We start from the raw sequence: 26,642 nt of genomic DNA, 5'->3' as shown, positions 1-26,642 counted from the left end.
TATTAACGCATCGAATGAAATACTAACAGAACTTTTACGGTTTCTGGGTGGTGAACCAGGCTGTTTCCTTGCGATGCACATCACACTAGATTTAAGTGGTGTACAAGTCCTATTCTTCATTTTATGTTTTAATTTTCATAAATATCACATGTTTCTTTTTTAAAATTCCATGGGAAATCAGGAAAAAACATCTGGCATAGATCAGGCAATTATCATCTGCACTTTATCAATGGTAAAGCAACTGTTTTATATGCTTCTTGAATCCTTAACATAATGTGGATCTTTCCTTTTAACTTAAAAAGTACACATTTGGTAAGCAAAGAAAATAGATGGAGCCTTCCTGGAATTTCTAAATCCCATCTTCCATCTGGGAATCTCGATCCAAAGAAGTGATTGTTTCCCCAAAAGCACAGGGTACCAATCTTTCTTTTGTGACTCTGGCAATACAGACTTCGCCTTTGGCATTCCTAATCTCATTACCATTTCTTCTGTGGTTCAGTGCAATTGCAGGAACAATCCCACAGTTTCATTCGTTAATTGATGACCATACCAGAAGTTTGAAATTGATCATTTTTATGTTTTAATGCGCAATCCCTCACCTTGAAATCATATTGAAAACAAATTTGAGTTGACGATTCTAAAGCATAGCAGATGCTGGTTTATCATCCTGTGGCAGCTGAAACATGACTTTGAACTAAAATGACTTTGAAAAATATCAGCTGAATCAGATCTGATTGTGCTGATTTACAGGGTGGGGCAGTATTTTTTTATTAATTATGAGTGTTGTCAGTTTTGGCTCAGTTGGTAGCACTCTTATCTCTGAATCTGAAGACTGCCGGTTCAAGTTCCACTCTATGGACTTGAGTGGAACGTTGATGCTGACAATCCTGTGCAGTACTGAGGGAGAATTGTGCTATCGGACGTGCTGTCTTTTGGATGACCAAAATCACAGTTGTCCTACCCTCTTATGCTTGAAAAAAATAATAATCCAGCAACTAAAAGCTGGTTAGTCTTACGTCAGTGGAGGGAAAATATGAAACAAACTGACTGCGACAAAAAAGCATGGGCAGATAAATGAAAGTCAGTAATTGCTTAAAGGAATTTGCAATGGAATGAGGAAGAAAATTATTAGAGTGATAGCTTAGCACAAAAGAAAGTGGTTGTGGTTGTTAGAGGTCAATCAGAACAGCACCCAAGGATCCTAGGCCCAACTATCTTCTACTGTTCCATCAATGACCTTTCCTCTATCATAAAGTCAGAATTGGGGATGTCTGCTGATGATTGCACAATGTTCAGCACCATTCGCGACTCAGATACTGAAACAGTTCCTACCCATATGCAGTAAGACCTGGACAACATCCAAGCTTGGATTGATAAGTGGCAAGTAATAGTCACATCACACAAATGCCAGGCAATAACCATATTTGACAAGATCCAACCATTTTTCCTTGACATTCAATAGGATTCCATCACTGAATCTCCTACTATCAATGCCCTGGGGTTACCATCGACCAGAAACTTAACTGGACCAACCTTAAAAATACTGTGGCTACAAGAGCAGGTCAGAGTCTTAATTTTGCCTTATGACTCCTAAAGCCTGTCCACTATCTACACGGCATAAGTCAGGAGTGTGATGGAATACTTTGCACTTGAGTGGATGAATGCAACTCCAACAACACTCAAGATCTTGCCACCGTCCTGACAAAAGCAGCCTACTTGATTGGCACCCCATTCTCCACCATCAACATCCACTCTCTCCACCACCAACGTGCAGAGGCAGCAGTGTGTATCATCTACAAGATGCACTGCAGCAACTCACCAAGGCTCCTATGGCAGCACCTTACAAATCTGAGAACTCTACCATCTAGAAGGACAAGAGTGGCAGATGCATGGGAACATCACCACCTGCAAGCTCCCAAGTCGCACACCATCTTGACTTGGAATTATATCACTGTTTCTTCACTGTCACAGGATCAAAATCCTGGAACTCTCTTCTAACAGCACTCTGGGTGTACCAACACCAAATAAACTACTGTGATTCAAGAAGGCGGCTTGCTACCATCTTTTTGAGGGCTATTGGGGATGAGAAATAAATGCTGGCTTAACCAGCAATGCCCATATCCCATGAAAGAGTTACAAAAAAATCCAGGATTGTGCATTTTATTTTGTGTATGTTAAGTTTCAAAAGGCATTTGACAAAGTAACTCACAATTGATGTAAGTCGTCTCACAACACCAGGTTAAAGTCCAACAGGTTTATTTGGTAGCATGAGTTTTCGGAGTGATGCCCTTTCATCAGGTGAGTGCAGGATTTGGTTCACAAACAGGGCATATATAGACACAAACTCAATTACAAGATGATGATTGGAATGCGAGTCTTAACAGGTAATCAGGTCTTTACAGGCGCAGACAATGTGAGTGGAAAGAGTGTTAAGCACAGGTTAAAGAGGTGTGAATTATCTCCAGCCAGGACAGTTAGTGAGATTTTGCAAGCCCAGGCAAGTCGTGGGGATTACAAATAGTGTGACATGAACCCAAGATCCCGGTTGAGACCGTCCTCGTGTGCGGAACTTGGCTATCCGTTTCTGTTCAGTGATTCTGCGTTGTCATGTGTTGTGAAAGTCACCTTGGAGAACGCTTACCCGAAGATCAGAGGCGGAATGCCCTTGACGACTGAAGTGTTCTCCGACAGGAAGGGAACACTCTTGCCTGGTGATTGTCGAGCAGTGTCCATTCATCCGTTGTCATAGCATCTGCATGGTCTCGCCAATGTGCCATGCTTCAGGACATCCTTTTCTGCAGCGTATCAGGTAGACAATGTTGGCCGAGTCACAAGAGTATGTACCGTGTACCTGGTGGATGGCGTTCTCACGTGAGATGATGGCATCTGTGTCGATGATCCGGCACGTCTTGCAGAGGTTGCTATGGCAGGGTTGTGTGATGTTGTGGCCACTGTTCTCCAGAAGGCTGGGTAATTTGCTGCGTATAAATGGTCTGTTTGAGGTTGTACGGTTGTTTGAAGACAAGTAGTGGGGGTGTGGGGATGGCCTTGGTGAGATGTTCGTCTTCATCGATGACATGTTAAAGGCTCCGGAGAAGATGTCGCAGCTTCTCCGCTTCGGGGAAGTGCTGGACGACGAAGGGTAGTCTGCCGGTCGTGTGCTATGTTTGTCTTCTGAGGAGGTCGGAGCGGTTTTTCACTGCGGTGCGTTGGAACTGTCGATTGATGAGTTGAGCGCCATATCCTGTTCTTACAAGGACGTCGTTCAGCGTCTGTAGGTGTCTGTTGCAATCCTCCTCATCTGAGCAGATCCTGTGTATAGGGAGGGCTTGTCCATAGGGGATGGCTTTTTTAACATGTTTAGGGTGGAAGCTAGAGGAGTGGAGCATCGTGAGGTTATCTGTGGGCTTGTGATACAGTGAAGTGCTGAGGTGACCGTCCTTGATGGAGATGTGTGTCCAAGAATGCAATCGATTCTGGAGAGTAGTCCATGGTGTGTCTGATGGTGGGATGGAACTTGTTGATGTCGTGTAGTTGTCTCAGTGATTGATACCATGAGTCCAAAGGAAGAAAATGTCATCAATGTATCTAGTGTATGGGGTCGGTTGAAGGTCCTGTGCGGTGAAGAAGTCTTGTTCGAACCTGTGCATGAAGATGTTGGCATATTGAGGTGCGAATTTGGTCCCCATGGCTGTTCTATGTGTCTGGATGAAGAACTGGTTGTTGAAGGTGAAGACGTTGTGGTCCAGGATGAAGCGAATGAGTTGTAGAATTGCGTCTGGAGATTGGCAGTTGTCGGCATTGAGCAATGTCGTCGTTGTGGAGGATGCTGGTGTAGAGTGTCGAGACATCCATTGTGACAAGTATTCCTGGTTGAAATGGTCCATGGGTGCTGAGTTTCTGTAAGAAGTCTGTAGTGTCGCGACAGAAGCTGGGGGTTCTTTGTACGATGGGTTTCAGGATGCCCTTGACGTAGCCAGAGAGGTTCTCACACAGGGTCCCATTGCCTGATACGATGAGACGGCCGGGTGTGTTGTCCTTCTGTATCTTTGGGAGGCAGTAGAGATCTCCAACCCGAGGAATACGTGGGATGAGAGCACGGAAGGTGCTCTGAATGTCCGGATCAAAGGTCTTGATCAGTCTGAGTTGACAGTTGTGTTCTTTGGTCGGATCTGCAGGTAACTGTAGTGTTCCTCGTTGTTCAGTTGTCGCTCCACTTCTTTGCAGTAATCCGTTCTGTTCAGTATGACGGTGGCAACTCCACAATTGATGTGTTAGCAGAATTGATGCCTATGGGATGAAAGTGGCATTGGAAGCATAGATACAAAATTGGCTGGTGGACAGAAAGCAATGGGTAGTGGTGAAAAACTGGCGTTATCCAAAGGTTGGTATTTTGCTTATTAATGACCCATACTTGGATATGCAGTGCATAATTTCAAAGTTTGCAAATTATATAAAACTCATCATAAATAACTTGATTTGATTTATTATTGTTACGTGTTAACATACAGTGAAAAGAATTGTTTCCTGCGTGCTATACAGACAAAACATACCTTTCATAGAGAAGGAAACGAGGGAATGCAGAATGTAGTGTTACAGTCAGATTGTTACAGACTTCCAGAGAACATACAACTGTAATATGGGATAATACATGGTAGAATAAATTTATCAGAAGTATGAAGAAATGCTTTTAAGGACAATAAATGAGGAGAGGCAATGTGTACTATTTTTAAACGATGTCCTGGAATAGAACGAGGTGGCACATCAAGCTGAAAATTCTGTGTTTTTTTACAAAAAAAGGATCCTTAGATTTATTGATTGCGGAAGGGAATACAAATACAATTAAGTTGATGCTACACTTTGTAAAAAAACACTGGTTAGGTTTCAGCTGGAGTTTTCAGTTCAATCCAGGGTGCTACACTTTGGGAAGGATGTCAGAGTCTCAGAGAGGGTATAGAATGCAGAGCAACTTCAGTTCTCTGGAGCTCCTGGAGAAATTGGAGTTGTTCTTGGGGTAGAGAAGCTTAAGCAGAGCTTTAATAGAATTTAATTAAATTACGAAGGTTTTTGATAGGTTAAATAAAGAGAACTGTTTTTAGTGGCAGAAAGATCAGTAACTAGAGGACACAAATTTAAGGTGTTAGGCAACGGAGCCAGAGGTGATATGAAGAGACATTTTTACACCGCTATCTGGATTGTAATACCTAAAAGAGTGATAGAATCAGATTCAAGTGCTTTGGATGTTCTATAGTTGTGAAAGACACTAGGGAATTACCAAGGAATTACAGATCAGTTAGCCTAGCGTTTGTTGTGGGGAAATTGTTGGAGTCATTAATCAAGGATAAGGTAACTGATCACTTTGAGAAATTTTAATTAATCGGAGAGAGTCAGCATGGATTCATGAAGGGTAGGAAATACCTGATAAACTTTGTAGAATTCGTTGAAAAGGTGACAAAGACTGTGACAGAGGCAGGTCGATGGAAGTCATTTATTTGGACTTCCAGAAGGCTTTTGACAAAGTCCTGTGAGATTGCTAGCTATGATGGAAGCCCATGGAATTGAAGGTAAATTGCTAACATGAACAAGAAATAGATTGAGTAACAGGAAATAGAGAGTTGTAGTAATGGGTAAGTACTTAAATTGGGAGGATGTGTCCCACATAGATCTGTCTTGAGGCCTCTATTATTTACAATATGCATTAACAACTTGGATAATGGCATAAAAGGTCAAATATCCAAATTTGCAGATGACTCAAAATTGGGCAGCTTTGTAGATAGAGTTGAGGACAGCATACAACTACAACAGGATATTTTTAGATTGGGTGAATGAGCCAAGGTGTGGCAAATGGATTTTAATATATATGTGTGAGTTTACCCATTTCAGATCAAAAAAGGCACAAAGTTAAATTCAGTGGATATTCGAGATTTGAGGGTTCAGGTGCGTAGCTCCTTAAAATGCCACGAACAGATGCAGGAAACAATCAAGAAGACCAATGGAATGCTGGCCTTCACATCTAAAGGGCTAGAGTATAGGGATGTAGATGTTATGCTGCAGTTGTACAAAACCCTAGTTAGACTCCACCTAGAGTACTGTGAGCAGGAATGGACACCACATTGGGAAGAATGTTATAACCCTGATGGGAGTTCATCGCAGGTTTACAAGAATGATACCTCGTCTTCAAGGGTCAAGTTACGAGGACGGATTAGACAAATTAGACCTTTATTCTCTTGAGTTCAGAAAGTTGAGGGGCGATCTGATAGAAATATGCAAAATATTTACAGGGAAGGACAGGTGAATAAAGATAAACCGTTTCCGCTGAACCAGTGGCCATTATCTAAAAATTAGGGCCAAGTCATTCAGGAGAAATGTTGAAAACACTTCTACATACAGAATGGTGGAGGTTTGGAGCTCTCTTCCTCAAAGCGATGTTGGATGCTGGTTTAATTATTCAGTTTAGATAGACAAATTTTTATTGAGCAGGGGTATCAACGGATATGGGCTTAAGGCGGGTACCTGGAGTTAGGCCACAGATCAGCCATGATACTGAAAGGCAGAGTGGGCTCGAGGAGCTGAATGACCTATTCCTGTTCCAGTGTTCCTACATAAATGCATCTTTTTTTCCCTATATATCTGAATAGGCAAGAATTTTCAATGTCTATGATCAAACCAGGGAATCTTTTATTGAATATATTATGCTTTGTACTTGTAATATCCATATCTGGGTTGGGCCCAGACAATATTGGGGCAAATTGCAGGTACTGTGAAGCAAAATGATTTTTTTTTCTTGTGTCTGTCATCAAACACATTCATACTTGGCCTTAACTAACCCAAGCTGTCTATGTATGTCTCCTCATATTGCCTCTGGGATAGGATGGGCAATAAATGATAGCCTGGTTAGAGACGCCCACATCCATATAAATGAATTTTAAACCATCTTAATTTAGGAGTTGTATTTCAGATTACTCATGGAAAGGCAACTAATTGTGAGAATATTAGCTTCCTACAATCATTCTCGGATAAGTATTCACTGACACATTTTCATAGAAATCATAGAAACCCTACAGTGCAGAAAGAGGCCATTTGGCCCATTGAGTCTGCACCGACCACAATCCCACCCAGGCCTACCCCCATATCCCTACATATTTACCCATTAATCCCTCTAACCTACCTAGGACACTAAGGGGCAATTTTAGCCTGGCCAATCAACCTAACCCGCACATCTTTGGATTGTGGGAGGAAACCGGAGCACCCGGAGGAAACCCACGCAGACACGAGGAGAATGTGCAAACTCCACACAGACAGTGACCCAAGCCGGAAATCGAACCCAGGTCCCTGGAGCTGTGAAGCAGCAGTGCTAACCACTCTGCTATCGTGTCGCCCAAAACATTTTCACAAAACATTTAGTCAATCTTTAGCATTTCAAATGCATCTTTTTAACTACTCTGAGCTTCTAGTCAAATAACATGGGCAGACGTATTGCAGAAATCTAAATTTGGCATATGCTTATGCGCACTTGTTAAATTTAATAAAATTATAGACCACATCTTAAGCTCAAATGCTTGTTATTGACATGATTCATGGAAAAATAAATTTTGGGCATTGTTTGAATCTTAAGGCTGGCTAAACGCATCAATATATTGCTAAGAAAGGGAAAGAAAATAATTTGGGTGGAATGGAGAGGTGTTCTAAATAGTTAACTTCGTGATCATGAATCTGACACCACCTCTTGACTCCTGTGGCTCACCTCACATTACATTGTATCGTTACCAACATGTTCTATTAATTTAGGTATAATGGCCTCGAGTATTATAGTAAAAGTTGTGTTTGCAAGAGTCTTTTAACCACATGTAACTATTTCTGGTTAACTTTTAATGACTTTGTCCTCGGATGTGCAACAGCAAACCATTTTGATCTAACTGGTAGAAATACTGGTCTGTTTATTCGGAATTTGAGAAGCTTGGAGGTAGAAATGACATGGTGATTGCAGCCTTCCCTCAAGTTTTTGGTCAGTAACATGTAGTACCTTACACAGGTAAGGATGGCACACAAGCAAAGCCTGCGCAGTTGCTGCCCCTTTATTTCTTACACTATAGGTCCTAGCAGGGAATGTGTCAAAGGTTAGCTTAACTTGTGGGCAGTACACTGTAGGTTTTGTGATACGTTTGGGAAAAGTTTTGCAGTATTGTGGAAACTAGCTGTTGTGACACTTCACCTATCTGATGTGAACTTGTGAAACTTCATTAATCCTAATTACTTTTATAACTGCTGAAATCATTCTTGGGATAATTTCAATTTCTCAAAACACTAGAATTATGGCTGGTTTGCCATTCCACCTTCAAAATAACTGAAGGGTGCTTCTGTTTAGGATCGCTCCACAGATCATGGGCAGTGTTCTAATTCTTTTGTTTTAAGTCATGTTAATGTAGTCTGACACTTACGGTATTACTGATGTGCTTCAAAATTAATATTGCATAATTTATGTTCTCAACTGTGCTCTTTGTTTTTAGCATTTGAAACCATGTATACACTGATTTCTCATTGGCATCTGCTTTTGTTACGGTCAATATATAATACAACTTTATTAATTTTAGTTTCGTTACAAATAATTTTATATAATTTTGTAGAAAAGACTTCCCTTTGAACGTAGAATTAGTCTTGTGTTCCCAAGACCAGCCTGACGGTGCTACTTTATGTTTGAATCATTTTCCTTAATAAGGTGCTTAAATTTACTTATTAATGTAGTGTGCACAAATTAGAATCTGTTAATTAACAAGGAGAAGCAAAAGAATATTGCTAAGAATCATTTCATATCCATGAGCTGTGAGCATCTTGTCATTTGCTATAACTTTCTGGCTTCAACACAAGTTGGGGCCATCTCAGCATTCATATAATATAAAAGTTCAGTCTCTGGGCTGGTGTCTCATTTCTGTGGCAAGTCAGGACAAAGAGTCTCATTCAAAGCATGAAAAAGGGATGGAACTAGTGATCTGAGGAATCACAGCCAGGCAATCTAGGATGCAGACAGATGTCTGATATCTCAAAATCAATTGTATGTTGTGTGGTGAAGAGATGTTGGGTCACCAGCACCATACTGTGGGCCTAACCTCTAATTGAGTAAAATAGTTTTACTTCATGGTTACTTTTTCTCACTGACATTTCTGAGTTGTCTTTCCTTTGTCCTGCAAAATATAATGCATATTTATTTAATGATGTCATTGTTTGCATTTAATTTTAATGAATTTCAGTTTTACTATATCCTGGGAATTGAACAAATCATAACTATCAAATAAATAAATCTTGAATTATGGGAAAAGCATGGTTTAGAATTGCTGCTGTCACATCCATTCAAAGTCTTTTTGTTTGAAAGTAGGATCAAAGGGATGTTATAAATGCACAGTTAAAGAAAGAAATCAGTTCTACTCTTTAAAGTTTTATGTGCTTGAAACCTGTTAATGATGTTCGAAATTCCTGACAGAATACTTTGTTGTAATATTATGGACATAAAAATAGAACATTTCTTTATACTCTGCATACTTTAAAAATCATCAACAAAAGCATGGTATTTTAGATGCAGCCAATCAAAATATATTTTTTAACTTCTAATATACAATTATTGGATCTGTTTGTGCAAATGCTTGCAATTTACTCCCTTAGATTAACTAAATGAATTTTGGGTTGAAGTTTGTTTATTGTTTAGTTTATAATTAGTTTATACCTGTAAGTCATTTTTTCCTTATTAAGAAAGCTTCATATTATAATTTATTTCTTTGCCAAGGCTGTTGGCTTTACAGTTGTTGGGGTGGCTATCACTGGAGGGTTACTTGCTACTCTTTCTCTCTTGCTAGACTTCTGCACTCTCTTATCTTGCAAGGGGCAAAAGTGAAGTGTTTTGAGTGTGAGAATTGGATTGTGTGGAGAAGATGAAATTACAGCATTCATGGAGGGTACATGTGAGGCATGGGTATCAGATATAGATGATTAACTTGAGGGCAAGTGTTCGCTGTTCAGATGGAGATGTGAGGAGATGCCTTGAGAGAGGAACGAGTGGAGCTGCAAGGTATTTTGGCCTGAGGAGTTTTAAGCAGGGAGATTCTAGGGAATCAATGTGGGCTTGGCACCAAAAGTAGGATGCTACTAATTTTTCCCAGCCTAATGAGGTAACTAAACCTCTTGTGGCACTGAATCCAAGTTAGAGGGATCATGTCCTGTTGCTGACTGCATCTGCCACTTCCATTCACATCTCTGTGTCTCACCCACAGCAAAACCTCTGAAAAAGAGCCAAAGAACTAGGGGGCATCCTTCCCATGTTGCACTTCCATTTCTTGGCTTGCGGGAACCTGAAAAATCAATCTGGAATGTGACTCCTGCCGGGGTCCCTTTTGAGTTGAAAACCTTCCATTAATTGTTGTGGCAAGGATCTGACCTCCACTTACTTTCTCACCTAGGCACTTCAGATATTAGGCCACATCAATAGATGTCATGTTAGAGGTTTCTCCTGTACACAAACAACCATAACCATCCCCTGTGGTCTAGAGTGCAACTTTTCTTTCTTAATATCAAGGTTAAAGATGATAAGATTCGGAGATTATAAAGCACATCTTCAGTATGCTGAATGTTCCTTCAGTGACGCATTGCACTATCATATGACTTTGATTGTAGCTCTCTATTGCCTTGCTTGAGTTCCTTAAGGATGTCAGAGCCACAGCTAAGTAGGTAGTTGTTGTGTCCAAGCAACTTTCCAGGAAAAGTGAACTGGCACGTGGCAAAAATCATCGCCACAGTTCCCTGAAATCTTGGGCACACTTATATTGTCAAACTGTCTGCAGTTACAAACTAATGATACTTTGACGGAATGGAAGTTCAAGAACACTCCTGGGAAATCTGGCACTGACAGATTTACAATCATGTGCAGTGAATGATCCTCTGTATCTCTAATTGCTTTTGAGAACATGATGGTGAACCGTCGCCTTTACTGCTGCTGTCCATGTCGTGTAGATGCATTCACAATGCTTTTCAGAAGATAATTCCAGAATTTTGACCAGGCAACAGTGAAGGAATAGCAATATGGTTCCAAGTCGCGATAGTATGTTACTTGAAGGGGAACTTGCAGTTGGTGACGTTCCCATGCGCCTACTGCCTTTGTCATTCTAGATGGTAGAGGTCTCATGTTTGGAAGGTGCTGACACAGGAGCCTTGGCAGGTTGTTGTAGTGCATATTGTAGGTGGTATAGACTGCTGCCACTGTATGTCAGTGGCGGAAGAGTGGATGTTAAAGGTGGTGATATTCAAGTGGATGACTTTGTCGTGGATAGTGTTGAGCTTCTTGAGTGCTGTAGAACTGCACTCGTCCAAGTAAGTGGTGAGTATTCCATCACACACCTGACTTGTGACTTGTAGATGGTGGTTAGGCTTTGGGGATTCAGGAAGGAGATGAGTTACTGTGAAGTGAACTACAGCCCTGTCACATTGGGATTCCATGATGGCCTTTGCTTCCTCTGTTCCCTGATCTCCACAATCCATGGATTATCATCTTTTCCCCTTAGTTCAATTTAAATGAACCAATTTCAGTTGCCGGTTGGTCAGGAGACTCAAGTCAGTTACAAATGCAGTGCTAGCTATGAAGCCACTGACGGATGTACTGCACTTGCTTCCGGATTCCCTATGGTCCCATCTCCAGCTCCCTCCCCTCACCAGAGTTTTTCCAAATTAAAATCCCCCACCCAGTTTTCACCTGATTTTCTGTCATGACTTAAGCAAATGTAATATTGAGGCACTGATCCTGTACAGAATTAGTTTTTCTTTTTCAGACTTGAACGGGCTAATGATTACAATGTTTATATTTGGCTAGGGGGCAGAAAAACATTAAAGGTTCTAACCAGATTCATTGAACAATCAATGAAGGAAAACCCTGCTATTGCCAGAGTAATAAACTGCTATGTTAATTACAGCAACTGAGGAAACAAACAATAAAAGGCCATTCTTGCTGCATGTGGTCCATTAATTATCATTTAGTTTTTTCCTTTGATTACACAGAATTGTGACTCTTGCATGTCATTGAGAAATCAACATTTTTGGGGGGTATTTTTTTAATGTGACTTCGTACTATACTATGATAATTGGATAGAAAATTATTTTATTGACAGATTTGGGTTGTGTTGAAAATTCCCACTAAAATGACAGCTTTGATTAATGGCCTGAAACCCATTTTATATATCATAAGGTGGGACTTTCCACACAACCTGTTGCACGTTTACGGCAGTGGAGGTGGCCCACCATTGGCCAGCCATCCCACCATTGTCAACAGGGTTTCCCATTGAATGCACCTCTCACCGCCAGATACCCCATGTGGGGATGTGCCCTCGGCGGGACCAAAAGATTCCACCGGCGTGAATGGCCAAACATTCTGGCCACAGTCATGGTGGTGCCATACTTTTTCCTTAACCTATGAGTTCATGAAAGGAAAAAAAGGTATCGTGAAACAATTAGAATCTACAGTATTAATAAAGTAGAGTAAGATCCAGAACAAATTGTGTTCTTTCAGTGATATTTTGTGTTTGCTATTCAGCAGCTGATCTTTGCAGTAAAGGTTTGGCCTTTCTATGAGATTTGTACAATTAGCAGATGTGGGAGAAAATAGTAATTGAAAATTTCTCGCGAGTATTTGCCTTGTGTGTGTTTTTTAAGGTTTACAACTGATGAACACTAAAGTCAGTCATCAACCTAGGGAAAATGTTTGCCATTCAAAACAGTGAAACAAGTGTTGCTTTGTTATATAAAAAAAACTACACCCACAAAAGTGATGCCACATCTTTCCGTCCTATACTTGTTTTGCAGAAGAATTCCTGTTTTAAAAATCTTGTTTTATAACTCTACATTTTTATGGCAGAGAATTAAACCCAGTAACATTTGATGATGTGTGTCTTTCCTTTGAAAAAAGATGTGTTTCTGTGACAGCAGTAGCCACAGGAAATCAGCTCATCTGTATGCATAATTAGGGAAGTGGGGTGATTGAAGGGACTGCAGACTATTTCTTGCAGCATTTCTAGCTGCTGGTACAATGGTGAGAGAATAATAGCTGACTTATATTTTATTGCACTGGTCTTGATTTGATGTTGAATTATGTAAAATGATTAAGTAACTACAGAATTCACATTGGTATGCATTATTATTAAATGCACGATAGTTGTTTGTGCTTTATATTTTCAGAGGGTTTGGCCAACTAATACTAAAGCCAAAATTTTATTTTACTTTTAAGCTATTTTAAAAGAACTTGCCAGTTAATTCTTTAAGCCTGTGTATGCTTTGAAAACGTAACTGTTTGATTTATTCTGCAATGACTGTTGGTAGTTAGAGTCTCCTTAAATAGGTCCCCAGCTGACCATATGTGTCATGAGTTAGAATTGCTGGCAACCTTGAGAGGGGGCGGGTAAAAGGCTGGATCACAGCTGCATGCTTTGGGTGCTGGTGTGCTACGCTATTCATCAACTTTAGCAGTGATCAGTATTCTTGAGGAACTATCCCGATTGAAGAAGGAAAAAGGGAAATGTCAAATTGGAAAATACATCTGGAAAAGATAGAATATCATGAAGAAAATGGTACAACTTTCAGTTATTTATTGCATCCTGTATATTTTGATTCCTCATCGTGAACGGATTATAGATATTGTGTTCACTCTCTATTCGTATGACAACTTAATCCCACTGGCCAGAAGTTCATGCCAGTCTTGCCAGACACTTCTGATCAGTAGGATTGTGGCCTGTTGTAAAAGGCTAAAATCTTTGTGTAAAATGTTTTGTGCAAGCTATATAGCAAGAAAGTTACTGTGAACTTTTAAAAAACGTCATCTTGCATTAATGTTTTCAGAAATGGGCCAAATGCTTGTGGTAAATGTCTTATTTACACACTGTGCAAATTACTTCTGATAAAAATCACTGTTGAATTGAAGCTGAACTTTGCTACTCTGTTAGCACTGTTGATTAGCTGGATCTGGCAACTGTAAAGGACATCACACTGCAACCAGAAGGAATTGTAATTTATTTTTGTTTTTCCTAATTCTGTTGTACCAGAACTGCAAAAGATCAGAATTTTGCCATTTGTTACCCTTATTTGAGTAGGGATGCAATTCAGATAAGAACTGTGGTAAAGTAAGCTGTGGTCAGTAACTTAGCAAGTTAGTGATACTCAGACTGTGTGTGTAAGATGACGTGTTTCTGACATTTGTCGATAAGTATGTTCACTGCATATTTTTTAATGGGATAGGTGCGTTGTTGGCTACACTAGCATTTATTGTCCACCCCCAATTGCCCTTGAGAAGGTGATGGTGAGCCGCCTTCATGAACTGCTGTGTCAATGTGATGTAGGTGGCACCCACAGTTGAATAGCTGGATCTGGCAACTGTAAAAAACATCACACTGCATTATTAGGTGTTAGGAAGGGGAATTCTAGGATTTTAATCCAGCAACAGTGAGGGAATGGTGATGTAGTTTCAAATAAGGATGGTCTGTGACTTTGGAGTGGTGGTTGTATTTACGCTAGGAAGAGAAAAGGTTTGGGAATTAGATTTAGTGGTGATGAACAACCAAAATACTTCCTTATATTTCTGTGGTTTTCCATGCCTCCACACATGTTTAGAGTGTGATGAGTCGTCCACATTGCTATTTCCACCTAATTCCAAACAGGCTTGTTCTGTTATTTGGATTGAGAGTGAAAGGAGTTTGACCCTGTCAGGATATCCAATTAAATTCCTATTTGTTCATGAACGAGCACACACATTGTTGCTGGCAGAAGATGGACTGAACAGAGAACCTCTTTTCAACTTCGACAATGTGTTTTATTTGTTCTGGAAGCTATCCAGGTGAAATGAAGAACAAAGTAAATATAGCGTAGGGAGTTAACATTTTAATTGTGCCAGTTTTATGTTGCATTTAATTTGATGTTAGGCTTCCATAAAGATTTACTGTTTTAAACTATCATATTTGCAGCTCAGTTATTTTCAAAATGTTCAAAGGATTTTCTCTCACCTATAATTAAATATTTGGTGGGGATAAAATTTTATACTCCCTATAATTAAATATGTTGGTGCAGGAAGAGTTTCATTTCATCTATACTTAAATAGTTGAATGAGTGGGAAACATTAATACTACTTTTCAATACTGGGTGGGGTGAAGAAAAGTTTTCTATGACATACAATGCCATTTTTTTGAGGAGGGGAAAGGGTATTACGCTACCTATAATGCAGTGTTTTCAGATGGATTAAGAGTTTTGTGCCGCTATAAATGTTTGTTGGGTGGCATTTATACTGTCGCTAAGTGAGGAAGTGAAACTCTGAGGGGTTTTTCAGCTCTCCCCTGTCATGATGCTGCTTTTTTGGGAGTTTTCATGGCTGTTCTGCCAAAGTTACAGTGGATGAGGACCGCAGTGAAATTTCACTCCCTAGGTGTTTCTGTGATGGTGTTAGAAACAAGGTTTAATAAGCACATGCTGTGAATACAAGTACTGTTTCCTACTTAAATGATGCAGAAACATATCTGGGTCTTACTACTGGCAGAAACCATCGTGGGTCACTGTTGCTAATATTTTCCAGTATGTTAAGAGACCTGTTAAACTACTTGAAATTTCCCATTAATAGTTGAAATGAGAATGCTGGCAGTATACAGAGGAACAAGAAATGTTGGCCCGTGTGCGCGAGTAATTCTCAAACAATTAGAGGTAGTCATGTGGCAGACCAGGCAGGTAAGGCAATGCAGTAGTTTATATTTTTACTGTTTTCTATCTACAAACTCCTCCACTCTAAAACGTGTCACTTTGATCTAACTTTTGGTCAACTACCCAATTATTTCTTTATGAAGCTTGGTGCCTGCTCCTGCAAAGTGTCTTGCGACATTTTATTCTTTTAAAGGTGTTCTATCGATACGATGGGTGCGATCTTACTGGATCGCTGCACCAGTCAATTGGCTCAGCGAGCTGGGAAGATGGTGTGCGAGACCAAAAATCTGATTCGCACCTGCTATCTTCCTGGCCTTGTTTTGTTGTGAGGAATATTAGCATAGCGTTGACTACATTTAAATGTAGTTATCGAGTCCAGCATGGCTACTTTCTCCTACGCCAAGCCGACGTTACACTGGTGAGAATCACTTACTGAAAAGTAACCTGACTTAAATCTGGTACTTTTAACACTTTTGAATGCCAAAATATAAATGGATGACGAACTGTTATCATTGCTAATGTTTCTGGCTCTTATGCTGCATATTCTAAAGAGAGGATTTAGAATGGAATTAGGTTTTGATTTATAAGTTGATGGGGTGGTGGGAAGACCTTAACTCGTATATGGTGAATTCTTCTTGAAAGGAATATGTCAGTTTGAGTGTGGGTCAGAAGTTTTTTTCCTGGAAGACAAATATTTTAATAATGATTGCTTATTCTTTGATGGTAGAAGATCCTGTGGCGCAGTGGGTAGCTCCCTGCCTCTGAATCAGAAACTCTGAATCAGTCTCACCCGAGGACCTGGCCAAGTAAGGTGTGTTCATAACATTGCTAAACATATTGATTATCAATGTGCAAATCCTTCGGCAGGTGTTAAGAGTGGGAGAGATGCCTGGTCAGCCAAATGATGGAAAGAAAGTTGGAGCCCCTGCCATAGGTCCAGATCACAGTATGAATGTAAAATTGAATGTTGCTACAACAATGCCGGCTTCCTGAGTAATCTGTAATGCATTGCCACCACTGTTACAGTATTTGTGATTTTCCTAAATTACAACAATAGCTCCCCATCAAAAGTATATTATTGATTGTAAAGCACAATGGGATGCATGAGGCACTGAAAGGCAAAGGTCCTGTATAAATATAAATTTTCTTCTATATTGCTTTCAATATCCTTCACAGCAGTTAGCTTACTGTTAGTTTGAAAAGACCTTGCGTGAGTGCATTAATGAAAGCAAATACTACTGAGTTTGCTTTTCACTAGCAGTAATGTATGCATGCAGACACAAAACATCATACTGATAATGTGTTTCGTAACTGAATAATAACAAAACTCATTATGGAGGGTTTATCTTGTGTCAGTTGAGTTCAAACCCCTAGCAGTCATATTGTGATGTAAAGGGGGTCAGCAGGCAGTCAAAACAGTGCATTGAAGAGTTTTGAGGTACAGCTTGATGAGCTACTTGACTAAGATTTTTGATGGAAATATTACAGAAATCTTAAGCACGAGGATTGAGTGAAAAAAGGGCTGGAGAATGTATAATCTCAATGATGTGTAGTGTTGGTGAGTAGTATGGTGTGATATGAAAATCATGGATAATTGTGTTCTATTATTATTTTTCCTTGGGATGTAGGTAACAATGGTAAGTTATATTCATTACTCATGCCTTGCTGCCCTGAGAAGATGGTGGTGAGCTTTCATCTTGAACAGCTGCTGTTGTTATAGTGATGGTGATGGTGTTGAGTGGGAAATTATGGAATAGTTAGTACATTGGTGATATTAGAATGGTAATATATGTCCATGCCAGGTTTGTGTGTGACCAATAAGATTGGTGTTCCCACACCACTCATCCAATAGTAAGTGTTGCATCATACTCCTGACTTGAGCCTTGTAGATGGTGAAAAGGCTTGAAGTCAGACTTCTGCTCAACCCTGTGGCGCTCAGGGATTTCCTACGACCTTTCCAGTGTTAGAAATGTACCTGCACTTATTGCGTATTTCTGTTTGAATTGAGCTTTCTCTTTCAGTTTCATGGGCTTGGACTGTTTTTCTTTTACTGACACAAAGGACCACTCTGGATGGGTCTGTTGTCCTGTTGAAGCAGATAATTTCATAATTTCACTTGAGCCGCCTTCCTCAGAATGATCTCCAGACCGTTCCCATTTGGCAACTGCTACAGCAACTTTGAAGCAATTTTGATGGCAGCAGCCAGCACTTGTATGTCCTGCCTGATGTTCAAGTACAAAGCAGGTCAGAGGGCAAGCTGTGCTGGGGAGCACTTGAACCGTGCAATATTTCTCAAGGCAAAGAAATCATGCATGGGAATTGTGCAAGTGAAGTATCCTTTTCCATTGGTTGTCCACTGGGCACTGAAAGAGGAAAATTAGTTTGTATATATATAGATTTTCACAATATATGCAATGAGATTTACTATGGAAAGCTAATTGCAAAAATTCAGGCATTGTTATTAAGAGATGTAGCAGAATGGGTAGAAAGTTGGTGACAGACAGGAAACAATTACTGTCAATGGTTGTTGTTTGGATTTGAAAATGGCTGTGGACATGAGAATCTGTGATGAGTTCATTTTGTTTAGGAACGACTAGACCAGCATTTAAAATGGGGGAAATTGCAGGTTTATGGGAAAATGCAGGAAAGTAGAATTAGCCAGCATAGATATGGTGGGTAGAATAGTTCCTTCTCTGGAACTACATGTTTAAAATAATGAAAGGATGTGACAGGGTTGGTAAAAAGATTCTTTCTTGTAGCTGAGGCGTTCTGAATGAGGGGCTATAGATGCAAGATTAAACGCATGAGATTTAGAACAGAGACCTCTTTACACAGAAGGCTGTGGATTGCAGGGATGGCAGTTGAAGCAGAAACAATGGCAGGATTTTCTGTATCTCCCCAGTGTGTTTCTCGGCAGCAGGCAGCAGCCCACCATTGGTTGGTGGCAGGATCTTTGGTCCCGCCACTGTCAATGGGATTTCCCACTGAATCCACCCCACGCTGTCGGGAAACCCACGATGTGGATGCACCTTTTATGGGACTGGACGATCCTGTTGGTTGGAAAGGTGGGAAAATCCCACCCTATATAAACGTTCCAGATTAAATTAGACTGATGGATAAAGTTAGTGGGTTCAAAGGGATGTGGAAACAGGATGGGAAAATGGTCAGACTATTGAATTGTGTGGATGGTAAACACCAACATGGCTCACAGACATGAATTACTACTTTCCATGTTATTATTTCTATGTATAGCAGTATCAATGAGGTCTAAACTGTATGATCATTCAGTTTTGATTGTACATTGTGTTAAAATTAAAGAAACAAAAGTTTAAGTATGTATATTTTTAAGTAATGGGTGTTTAGTAAAAAGCAATTTATGGTTATTGGGAAAAGTTGGCAAATGGGTCTCTATACTTATTATTTGCAATTTTTATCAACTATCAAGAATTTGGTGTAGAAAGTAACATTATGAAGTTTGCAAATAATATAAAACTTGCAAAGAGCATGATGAGGATATAGTTATAAGTTTTGTGATGCTGAAATGGATGGAAGCATGGCAAATGGATTTCAAAGTGGAGAGGTATGAAGTGATGCACTCTGAGAGGACTATTACAGAAAGTCAGTATGCTATAAATGGCACGACTTTAAAAAGTGTAGGAGAGAGACCTTGATGTCCATATACAAAAATCCTAGGGCAAAAGCATATGGATTACTTGGGTTTAAAAGTATATGAACAGAATATAAAAACAGATAATTCTCAAAATGGAGACATCTCTTGGCACTTCAGGAAAGGTATAAACATGTTAGAGTACCACAGAGATTTACCCCACGTGTTACCGGGGAGAGGGCTTTTAGTTATTAGAAGTTGGAAATGTTAGTACTATTTTCTTTGGAACAAAGAAGATTAAGAGCTTATAAAGATCATAGGAAAGTTTGATAGAGTAAATAGGGAGAGAATATTGCCTCTGGCGAGTGCATCAATAGCTAAAGGTCATAGATTCAAAATCATTGGCATAAGATCTTGTGGGGAGATAAGGAGGAAGTGTTTTCCCTCAGTTGGGTCCTGAAAAGGTCTGGAAGATGATTCCAAAAACAATTTTAAAAGCGAGCTGGACAGGTACTTAATAATGAGGAACTTGCAGGATTATGGACATGAAGCAAGGATGTGGGATCAAGTGGGGCTATTTTTTCAAATAGCTAACACAGACACAATGGGCCAAATAGCTGCCTTCTGTGATGCGGAATTTCTGTGATGGATTCTATAGATTTGGGCAATTAGACAAGCCTCAGTAGGAATTAATTATCGAATAGTCAGTAGTATATTTTCAAATGTATTGGATATTATGTTGAATTACAAGAGCACAAATTGTGTTGCATTAATGTTAAATGTACAGAATTGTACATTGTAAAAAGATATATTGCCAGAAGTTGGTCTTTTCATTTTCTGAAATCATGAACTCAAAATAAACATATATCTGATTTAAATTTACAACTGATCCAAAACTGAAATTCCAGCACCAGAATTTTGCCTTTTACCAACATTGCTTTTTCTTTCATTGTATTTCATTCTTGTTTAAGTATGCCATCTGGTTATAACCTTGACGCATGCTTCAAATGTGTTAATAATCCAAATGTTAATTATTAAAATACTTGATTGCTATCAGCAAAAGTGAAATATTGTCAAAAATCCAGCTGTTTCACTAATGTCCTTCATCATCTTATCTTATCTGATCTGTATGTGGCTGCAGTCTTACATTGATGTAGTTAACTCTTAACTGCCCTAGCAAGCTCCAAGAAGAAGGCTCACCACTTTTTCAGGGTAGTTGAGGATGGGCGATAATACAATCATGCTAGTGATGGCAAAAATTATTAAGAAAAGAAAACATTCAATCCAGAATTGCAGAATTGTTCTGGCACAGAAGGAAGCTGTTAGGCTTGTTGTGTCTGTGTTGGCTCCCCATAGGAGCAGTTTACCTAGTGCCACTTGCCTGCCTTTTCCCTGAAGCCCTGCAAATCTTCCTTTTCAGATGACAATCCAATTCCCAATTGGATGCTTTGGTTGAACATATTTCTCCACTATCTCAGGCAGTGTATTCCAGATCCTGCATGAAAATGTTTTCCCCATGTCGACATTGCTTCCCTTCAATTACCTTAAATCTGTGTCCTCTTGTTCCCAATCCTTCCACCAATGGGACCACTTTTAGCCTATCTACTTTGTCTAGATTTTGAATACCTCAATCAAATTTCCTCTCAACCTTCTCCACTCTAAGGAAAACACTCCCAACTTCTCCAATCTATCTCCTTAACTGAAGTTTCTCATCCCTGGAACTATTCTTGTGATTCTTTTCTGCACCCTCTCTAATGCCTTCACAGCTTTCCTAAAGTGTGACACCCAGAATTGGGCACAGTACTCAAGTTGAAGCCAAATCAGTATGCTATATAAGTTCAAGCTAACTTTCTTGCTTTTATACTTTATGCCCCTATTAATAAAGCCAGAGGTGCTGTATGCTCTATTAAGCACATTCACATTGTCTTGCCACTTCAATGATAAGTAATTTGGACAATCTAAAATGTACAAACAAAAAGAAATGCTACCATTTATTTTATCTTGTCTTTCCACATTCTTCCTACTAAAAATGAATAATTTTATACTTTAAGTTTCATCTGCCACTTGCCTGTGTTGGGGACCAGATCAGAAACTCTAAGGTATGTTATAAAGTTAGCCTAGATCCCAACTTTTATGGCATTTAGGTGAGCGTAAGGTATCCCTCTCCAGGTATGAAACAATTTGATTCAGTTGACCCACTTGAAGCTTTTATCAAAACAAACTTTATTTAAGAATACAGAATATAACAAAAAGAATGAGCATAATTTTTACCAATTTAAATGCTTAAACATGACAAGTTATAATTATTAGCAACTATATATCTCTATATTTCAAATATAAGTAGCATCTCATAGACATAAATCCCTTCTTCAGAACCAGTTAGCACCAAAAACAGATATGCTCACATGGATGCTAGATTTCCAGCCTTTTAACAGCTCTGGACAGAGATCCAGACAGACACATGTGTTCTGACTCTCATGCAGCAGAATCTCAGAGAATTTTGGAATCGTGGTAGATTCCAGCCTACAACTTCAGAGAGGAAAAGTGGCACTGCTCTCGAACAATTCCAAGCAGCATCTAATCTTGATTTTTTTCTGTAAGCCTAGCTCCACCCAGCCACCTGATATTACTTTGAATCAACCCAATCAAGTTCTATGCTGCAAAACTCCACGCTAAAAACAACAGAACAGCATTAATCCAGATTAAAATTAACATTCTAGCAATTAGCAACAATTATGCTGCAGCAATAACAATACAGGTTGACGTGTACAGACCCAGTGGCACCGACAGTAAAAAAACTTCTAAAACAGATCCTGCACAAGAAACATGACAAATACATTTCTTAAAGGTACAGCATCATCACATCTGCTCATTCCACCAATCTGTCTGTCCTTTTGAAGTTCTACATTATCATGCTCATAATTCACAATGCTCCCAAGTTTTGTAATTAGATTTTGAAATTGTACCCTCTGCACCAAGGTCTAGGTCATTAATATGTATCAGGAAGAGCAAGGATCCCTACACTGACCCCTGGGCACTCCACTGTAAAACCACCTCTAGTCTGCAAAAAAAAATCCATTAATCACTACTCTCTGCTTCACTCAGCCAATTTCATATCCATGCTGCAACTGTCCCTTTCATTCCATGAGCTACCTGTTGTATGACATTTTCTCAAATGCCTTCGAGAAGTCCATGTACAGCCCATCAACAGCATTTCCCTCAACCTCATCAAAAAACTCCTATAGGGTAGGTGAACACGATTTACCCTAAATAAATCTTTACAGACTTTCCTTAGTTAACCTGTATTTGCCCCAGTGACTTTTAATTTCGTCCATCAAATAGAGGGATATGGACCAAGTGAGGGCAGAAGGTTTTTTTTAGTTAGGGCAACATCATCGGCACAGGCTTGGAGGGTCGAAAGGCCTATCCCTGTGCTGTACTTTTCTTTGTTCTCTTTGTTATTGCTTCTTGAAGCTTCTCCTCCATCTGAGGTTAAACTGATTGGTCTGTAGTTGCTAGGCTTACCTTTACCCCTTTTTTAAACCAGTGTGTAAGATTTTGGAATTTCCTAGTCCTCTGGCACCACTTGAGTCTAAGGAGGACTGAAAAGATATGGCCAGTCCCAGTGCCCTTTTAATTTCCACTCTAATTCCTCAGATTGTTGGATGCATTCCATTCGGTCTTGGTGCCTTATCAACTTGAGGTACACATGGCCCTTTCAATACCACCTCCTTACCAATTTTAAACCCTTTTAAGTGTGTGAATTTTCTTCCCTTCCACCAAGAGGATTCTATGTAAACGTACCACAATAGAGTAAAAGGCAGGGTACATGGATTTCTCAAGAATCTGGCCAGATGTCAGTAAACACCAAGTCAAAGAATCTCAGTGAAATTCTGTCTCACGAGGCATTTCCAGTTACACTTTCAAAAGCTTTCTTCTTGAAATTCTCTCACAATGTCGCTCCCACTTAGACAGCTTTAACAATGGCTCGGTTCACCTCAAGTTTTCAGTCTCGTCTTCTGAGATTCCTTCTCCCTGAATTCCCAAGTATACTCAAACACTAGCTTACCAACATCTTGTTTCTGAATAAAAACAGATGCAACATATTTATTTAATACATTAGCCATTCCCTCTGCTTCCATGGGCAAATCCCCTTTTTGGTTCCTAATTGACACAACATTTATCACCCTTTTACTGTTTCTGTGTCACAGAAAAGGGAACAGCAACAGGTCCCAGTAAGTTAAAGAAAGTGCTCTAGGGAGCAGACTCTTAAGTAAAGAGAGACATTAGAGCAAAAATACCATTTGGAGCAGTGATGTTCTGCTTGACACGGCCATAGATCTGAAAGTATGCTGGTAAGCTAGTGTTTGAGTATACTTGGGAATTCAGGGAGAAGGAATCTCAGAAGACGAGACTGAAAACTTGAGGTGAACCGAGCCATTGTTAAAGCTGTCTAAGTGGGAGCGACATTGTGAGAGAATTTCAAGAAGAAAGCTTTTGAAAGTGTAACTGGAAATGCCTCGTGAGACAGAATTTCACTGAGATTCTTTGACTTGGTGTTTACTGACATCTGGCCAGATTCTTGAGAAATCCATGTACCCTGCCTTTTACTCTATTGTGGTACGTTTCGACCACTGTTGCCTGTTTATTTACATGTACCTCGTACTTATCCTGAATGCTAGAGTGTGAATTGTTTTATCACTCTCAACCTGTAACATCTTGAACCCCCATCCCCCAATGTCCCATATCTGGCCAAGGATTGAATCATACAGAATGCTTTTAGATTCATTTTTGTATTAGCTACTGGTCTCTTTTCGTAACATTTACTTTTTTATGTACCTTCTGTATTCAGCTAGTTCTGCATTGTATTTACCTGACATCCATCATAAGCAACTTTTTTCTTCATTATCTTTATCTCTTTTGTCATTCAGCAGGCTCCAGATTTGTTTGTCCTGCCTTTTCACTTTGTGGGAATATGCCTTGTCTATGCCTGAACATCTCCTTTCCAAAGGCAGCCCATTGTACAGGTACTATTTTGTCTGACAACCTTTTGACCAAATTGACATGGGCCAGATCCATTTTTACCCCATTGAACTTTGTTCATTGATGAAATTATACTGTCACAATCATTTTTATGTCAACAAACATATTTTAAGAGGTTTGTGTCTTCGCCTCTGAATAAATATGAAGGTCCAGAATTTCCTCCGAGTTGTGCCAGATACGCTAATAATCAGGCTGCAAACCAATAAAAGATCTGTGTTGGATGTTAGTGAGTTAACTGCTCAAATCTCCTTGATTGTTTGATAGCCATCAACCTTCTGTCTGAATGAATTTCCATAAGGCAACCAATCTTGCCTTATCCATGCCTCTCAAATATGGGTATCTTCAATTGTGCTTATTGTCGAACAGGAAAGAAATATCAGCACTCTGGCATTTTCACATGTAGTCATGATGTGGAGATGCCGGCGTTGGACTGGGGTAAACACAGTAAGAGCTTTACCTGGTGTTGTTAAAACTCTTACTATTTTCAGATGTAGACTCTTACTATTTTCAGAGATAGGCGAGGTGATGAATGAATACATTTCTTCAGTGTTCACCAAGGAGAGGGGCCATGTTTTTGAGGAAGAGAAGGTGTTACAGGCTAATAGGCTGGAGGAAATAGATGTTCGGAGGGAGGATGTCCTGGCAGTTTTGAATAAACTGAAGGTCGATAAGTCCCCAGGGCCTGATGAAATATATCCTAGGATTCTTTGGGAGGCAAGGGATGAGATTGCAGAGCCTTTGGCTTTGATCTTTGGGTCCTCGCTGTCCGCGGGGACAGTGCCAGAGGACTGGAGAATGGCGAATGTTGTTCCTCTGTTTAAGAAAGGGAATAGAAATGACCCTGGTAATTATAGACTGGTTAGTCTTACTTTGGTGGTTGGTAAATAGATGGAAAAGGTCCTTAGGGATGGGATTTACGACCATTCAGAAAGATGCAGATTAATCCGGGATAGTCAGCACGGATTCGTGAAGGGCAAGTCGTGCCTCACAAATTTGATAGAATTTTTTGAGGAGGTAACTAAGTGTGTTGATGAAGGTAGGGCAGTTGATGTCATATACATGGATTTTAGTAAGGCGTTTGATAAGGTCCCCCATGGTCGGCTTATGATGAAAGTGAGGAGGTGTGGGATAGAGGGAAAGTTGGCCGATTGGATAGGTAACTGGCTGTCTGATCGAAGACAGAGGGTGGTGGTGGATGGAAAATTTTCGGATTGGAGGCAGGTTGCTAGCGGAGTGCCGCAGGGATCAGTGCTTGGTCCTCTGCTCTTTGGGATTTTTATTAATGACTTAGAGGAGGGGGCTGAAGGGTGGATCAGTAAATTTGCTGATGACACCAGGATTGGTGGAGTAGTGGATGAGGTGGAGGACTGTTGTAGGCTGCAAAGAGACATAGATAGGATGCAAAGCTGGGCTGAAAAATGGCAAATGGAGAATGTGAGGTGATTCATTTTGGTAGGACTAATTTAAATGCGGATTACAGGGTCAAAGGTAGGGTTCTGAAGACTGTGGAGGAACAGAGAGATCTTGGGGTCCATATCCACAGATCTCTAAAGGTTGCCACTCAAGTGGATAGAGCTGTGAAGAAGGCCTATAGTGTGTTAGCTTTTATTAACGGGGTTGGAGTTTAAGAGCCGTGGGGTTATGCTGCAACTGTACAGGAGCTTGGTGAGACCACATTTGGAATATTGTGTGCAGTTCTGGTCACCTCACTATAAGAAGGATGTGGAAGCGCTGGAAAGAGTGCAGAGGAGATTTACCAGGATGCTGCCTGGTTTGGAGGGTAGGTCTTATGAGGAAAGGTTGAGGGAGCTAGGGCGGTTCCCTCTGGAGCGGAGGAGGCTGAGGGGAGATTTAATAGAGATTTATAAAATGATGAAGGGGATAGATAGAGTGAACGTTCAAAGACTATTTCCTTGGGTGGATGGAGCTATTACAAGGGGGCATAACTATAGGGTTCGTGGTGGAAGATACAGGAAGGATATCAGAGGTAGGTTCTTTACGCAGAGAGTGGTTGGGGTGTGGAATGGACTGCCTGCAGTGATAGTGGAGTCATACACTTTAGGAACATTTAAGCAGTTATTGGATAGGCACATGGAGCACACCAGGATGATAGGGAGTGGGATAGCTTGATCTTGGTTTCAGATAAAGCTCGGCACAACATCGTGGGCCGAAGGGCCTGTTCTGTGCTGTACTGTTCTATGTTCTATGTTAGACAGAAATAGTTATTTTAGCTGGTCTTATTCATATTTTGACCTTTTTAAAGAAACCCTCACTGAGAACAACTGTG

At 40.1% G+C, this 26,642-nt stretch overlaps 1 protein-coding gene across 1 annotated transcript in view; it reads left to right on the top strand.

The window, feature by feature from the left end:
* Positions 1-13,414: 13,414 nt before the first annotated feature.
* Positions 13,415-26,642, top strand: part of plekhg4 (pleckstrin homology domain containing, family G (with RhoGef domain) member 4) — a 213,957-nt gene continuing 200,729 nt past the window's right edge. The window contains exon 1 of the mRNA XM_078210999.1: positions 13,415-13,595. Coding sequence (XP_078067125.1) covers positions 13,584-13,595 — 12 coding nt within the window. The 5' untranslated portion in view covers positions 13,415-13,583. The remainder of the gene's footprint in view (positions 13,596-26,642) is intronic.

Source organism: Mustelus asterias, chromosome 4, assembly GCF_964213995.1.
Source record: "Mustelus asterias chromosome 4, sMusAst1.hap1.1, whole genome shotgun sequence".
NCBI classification, from domain to species: Eukaryota; Metazoa; Chordata; class Chondrichthyes; order Carcharhiniformes; family Triakidae; genus Mustelus; species Mustelus asterias.
Note: the sequence above shows the minus strand (reverse complement) of the source record. Positions and strands in the feature narration are given on the sequence as shown.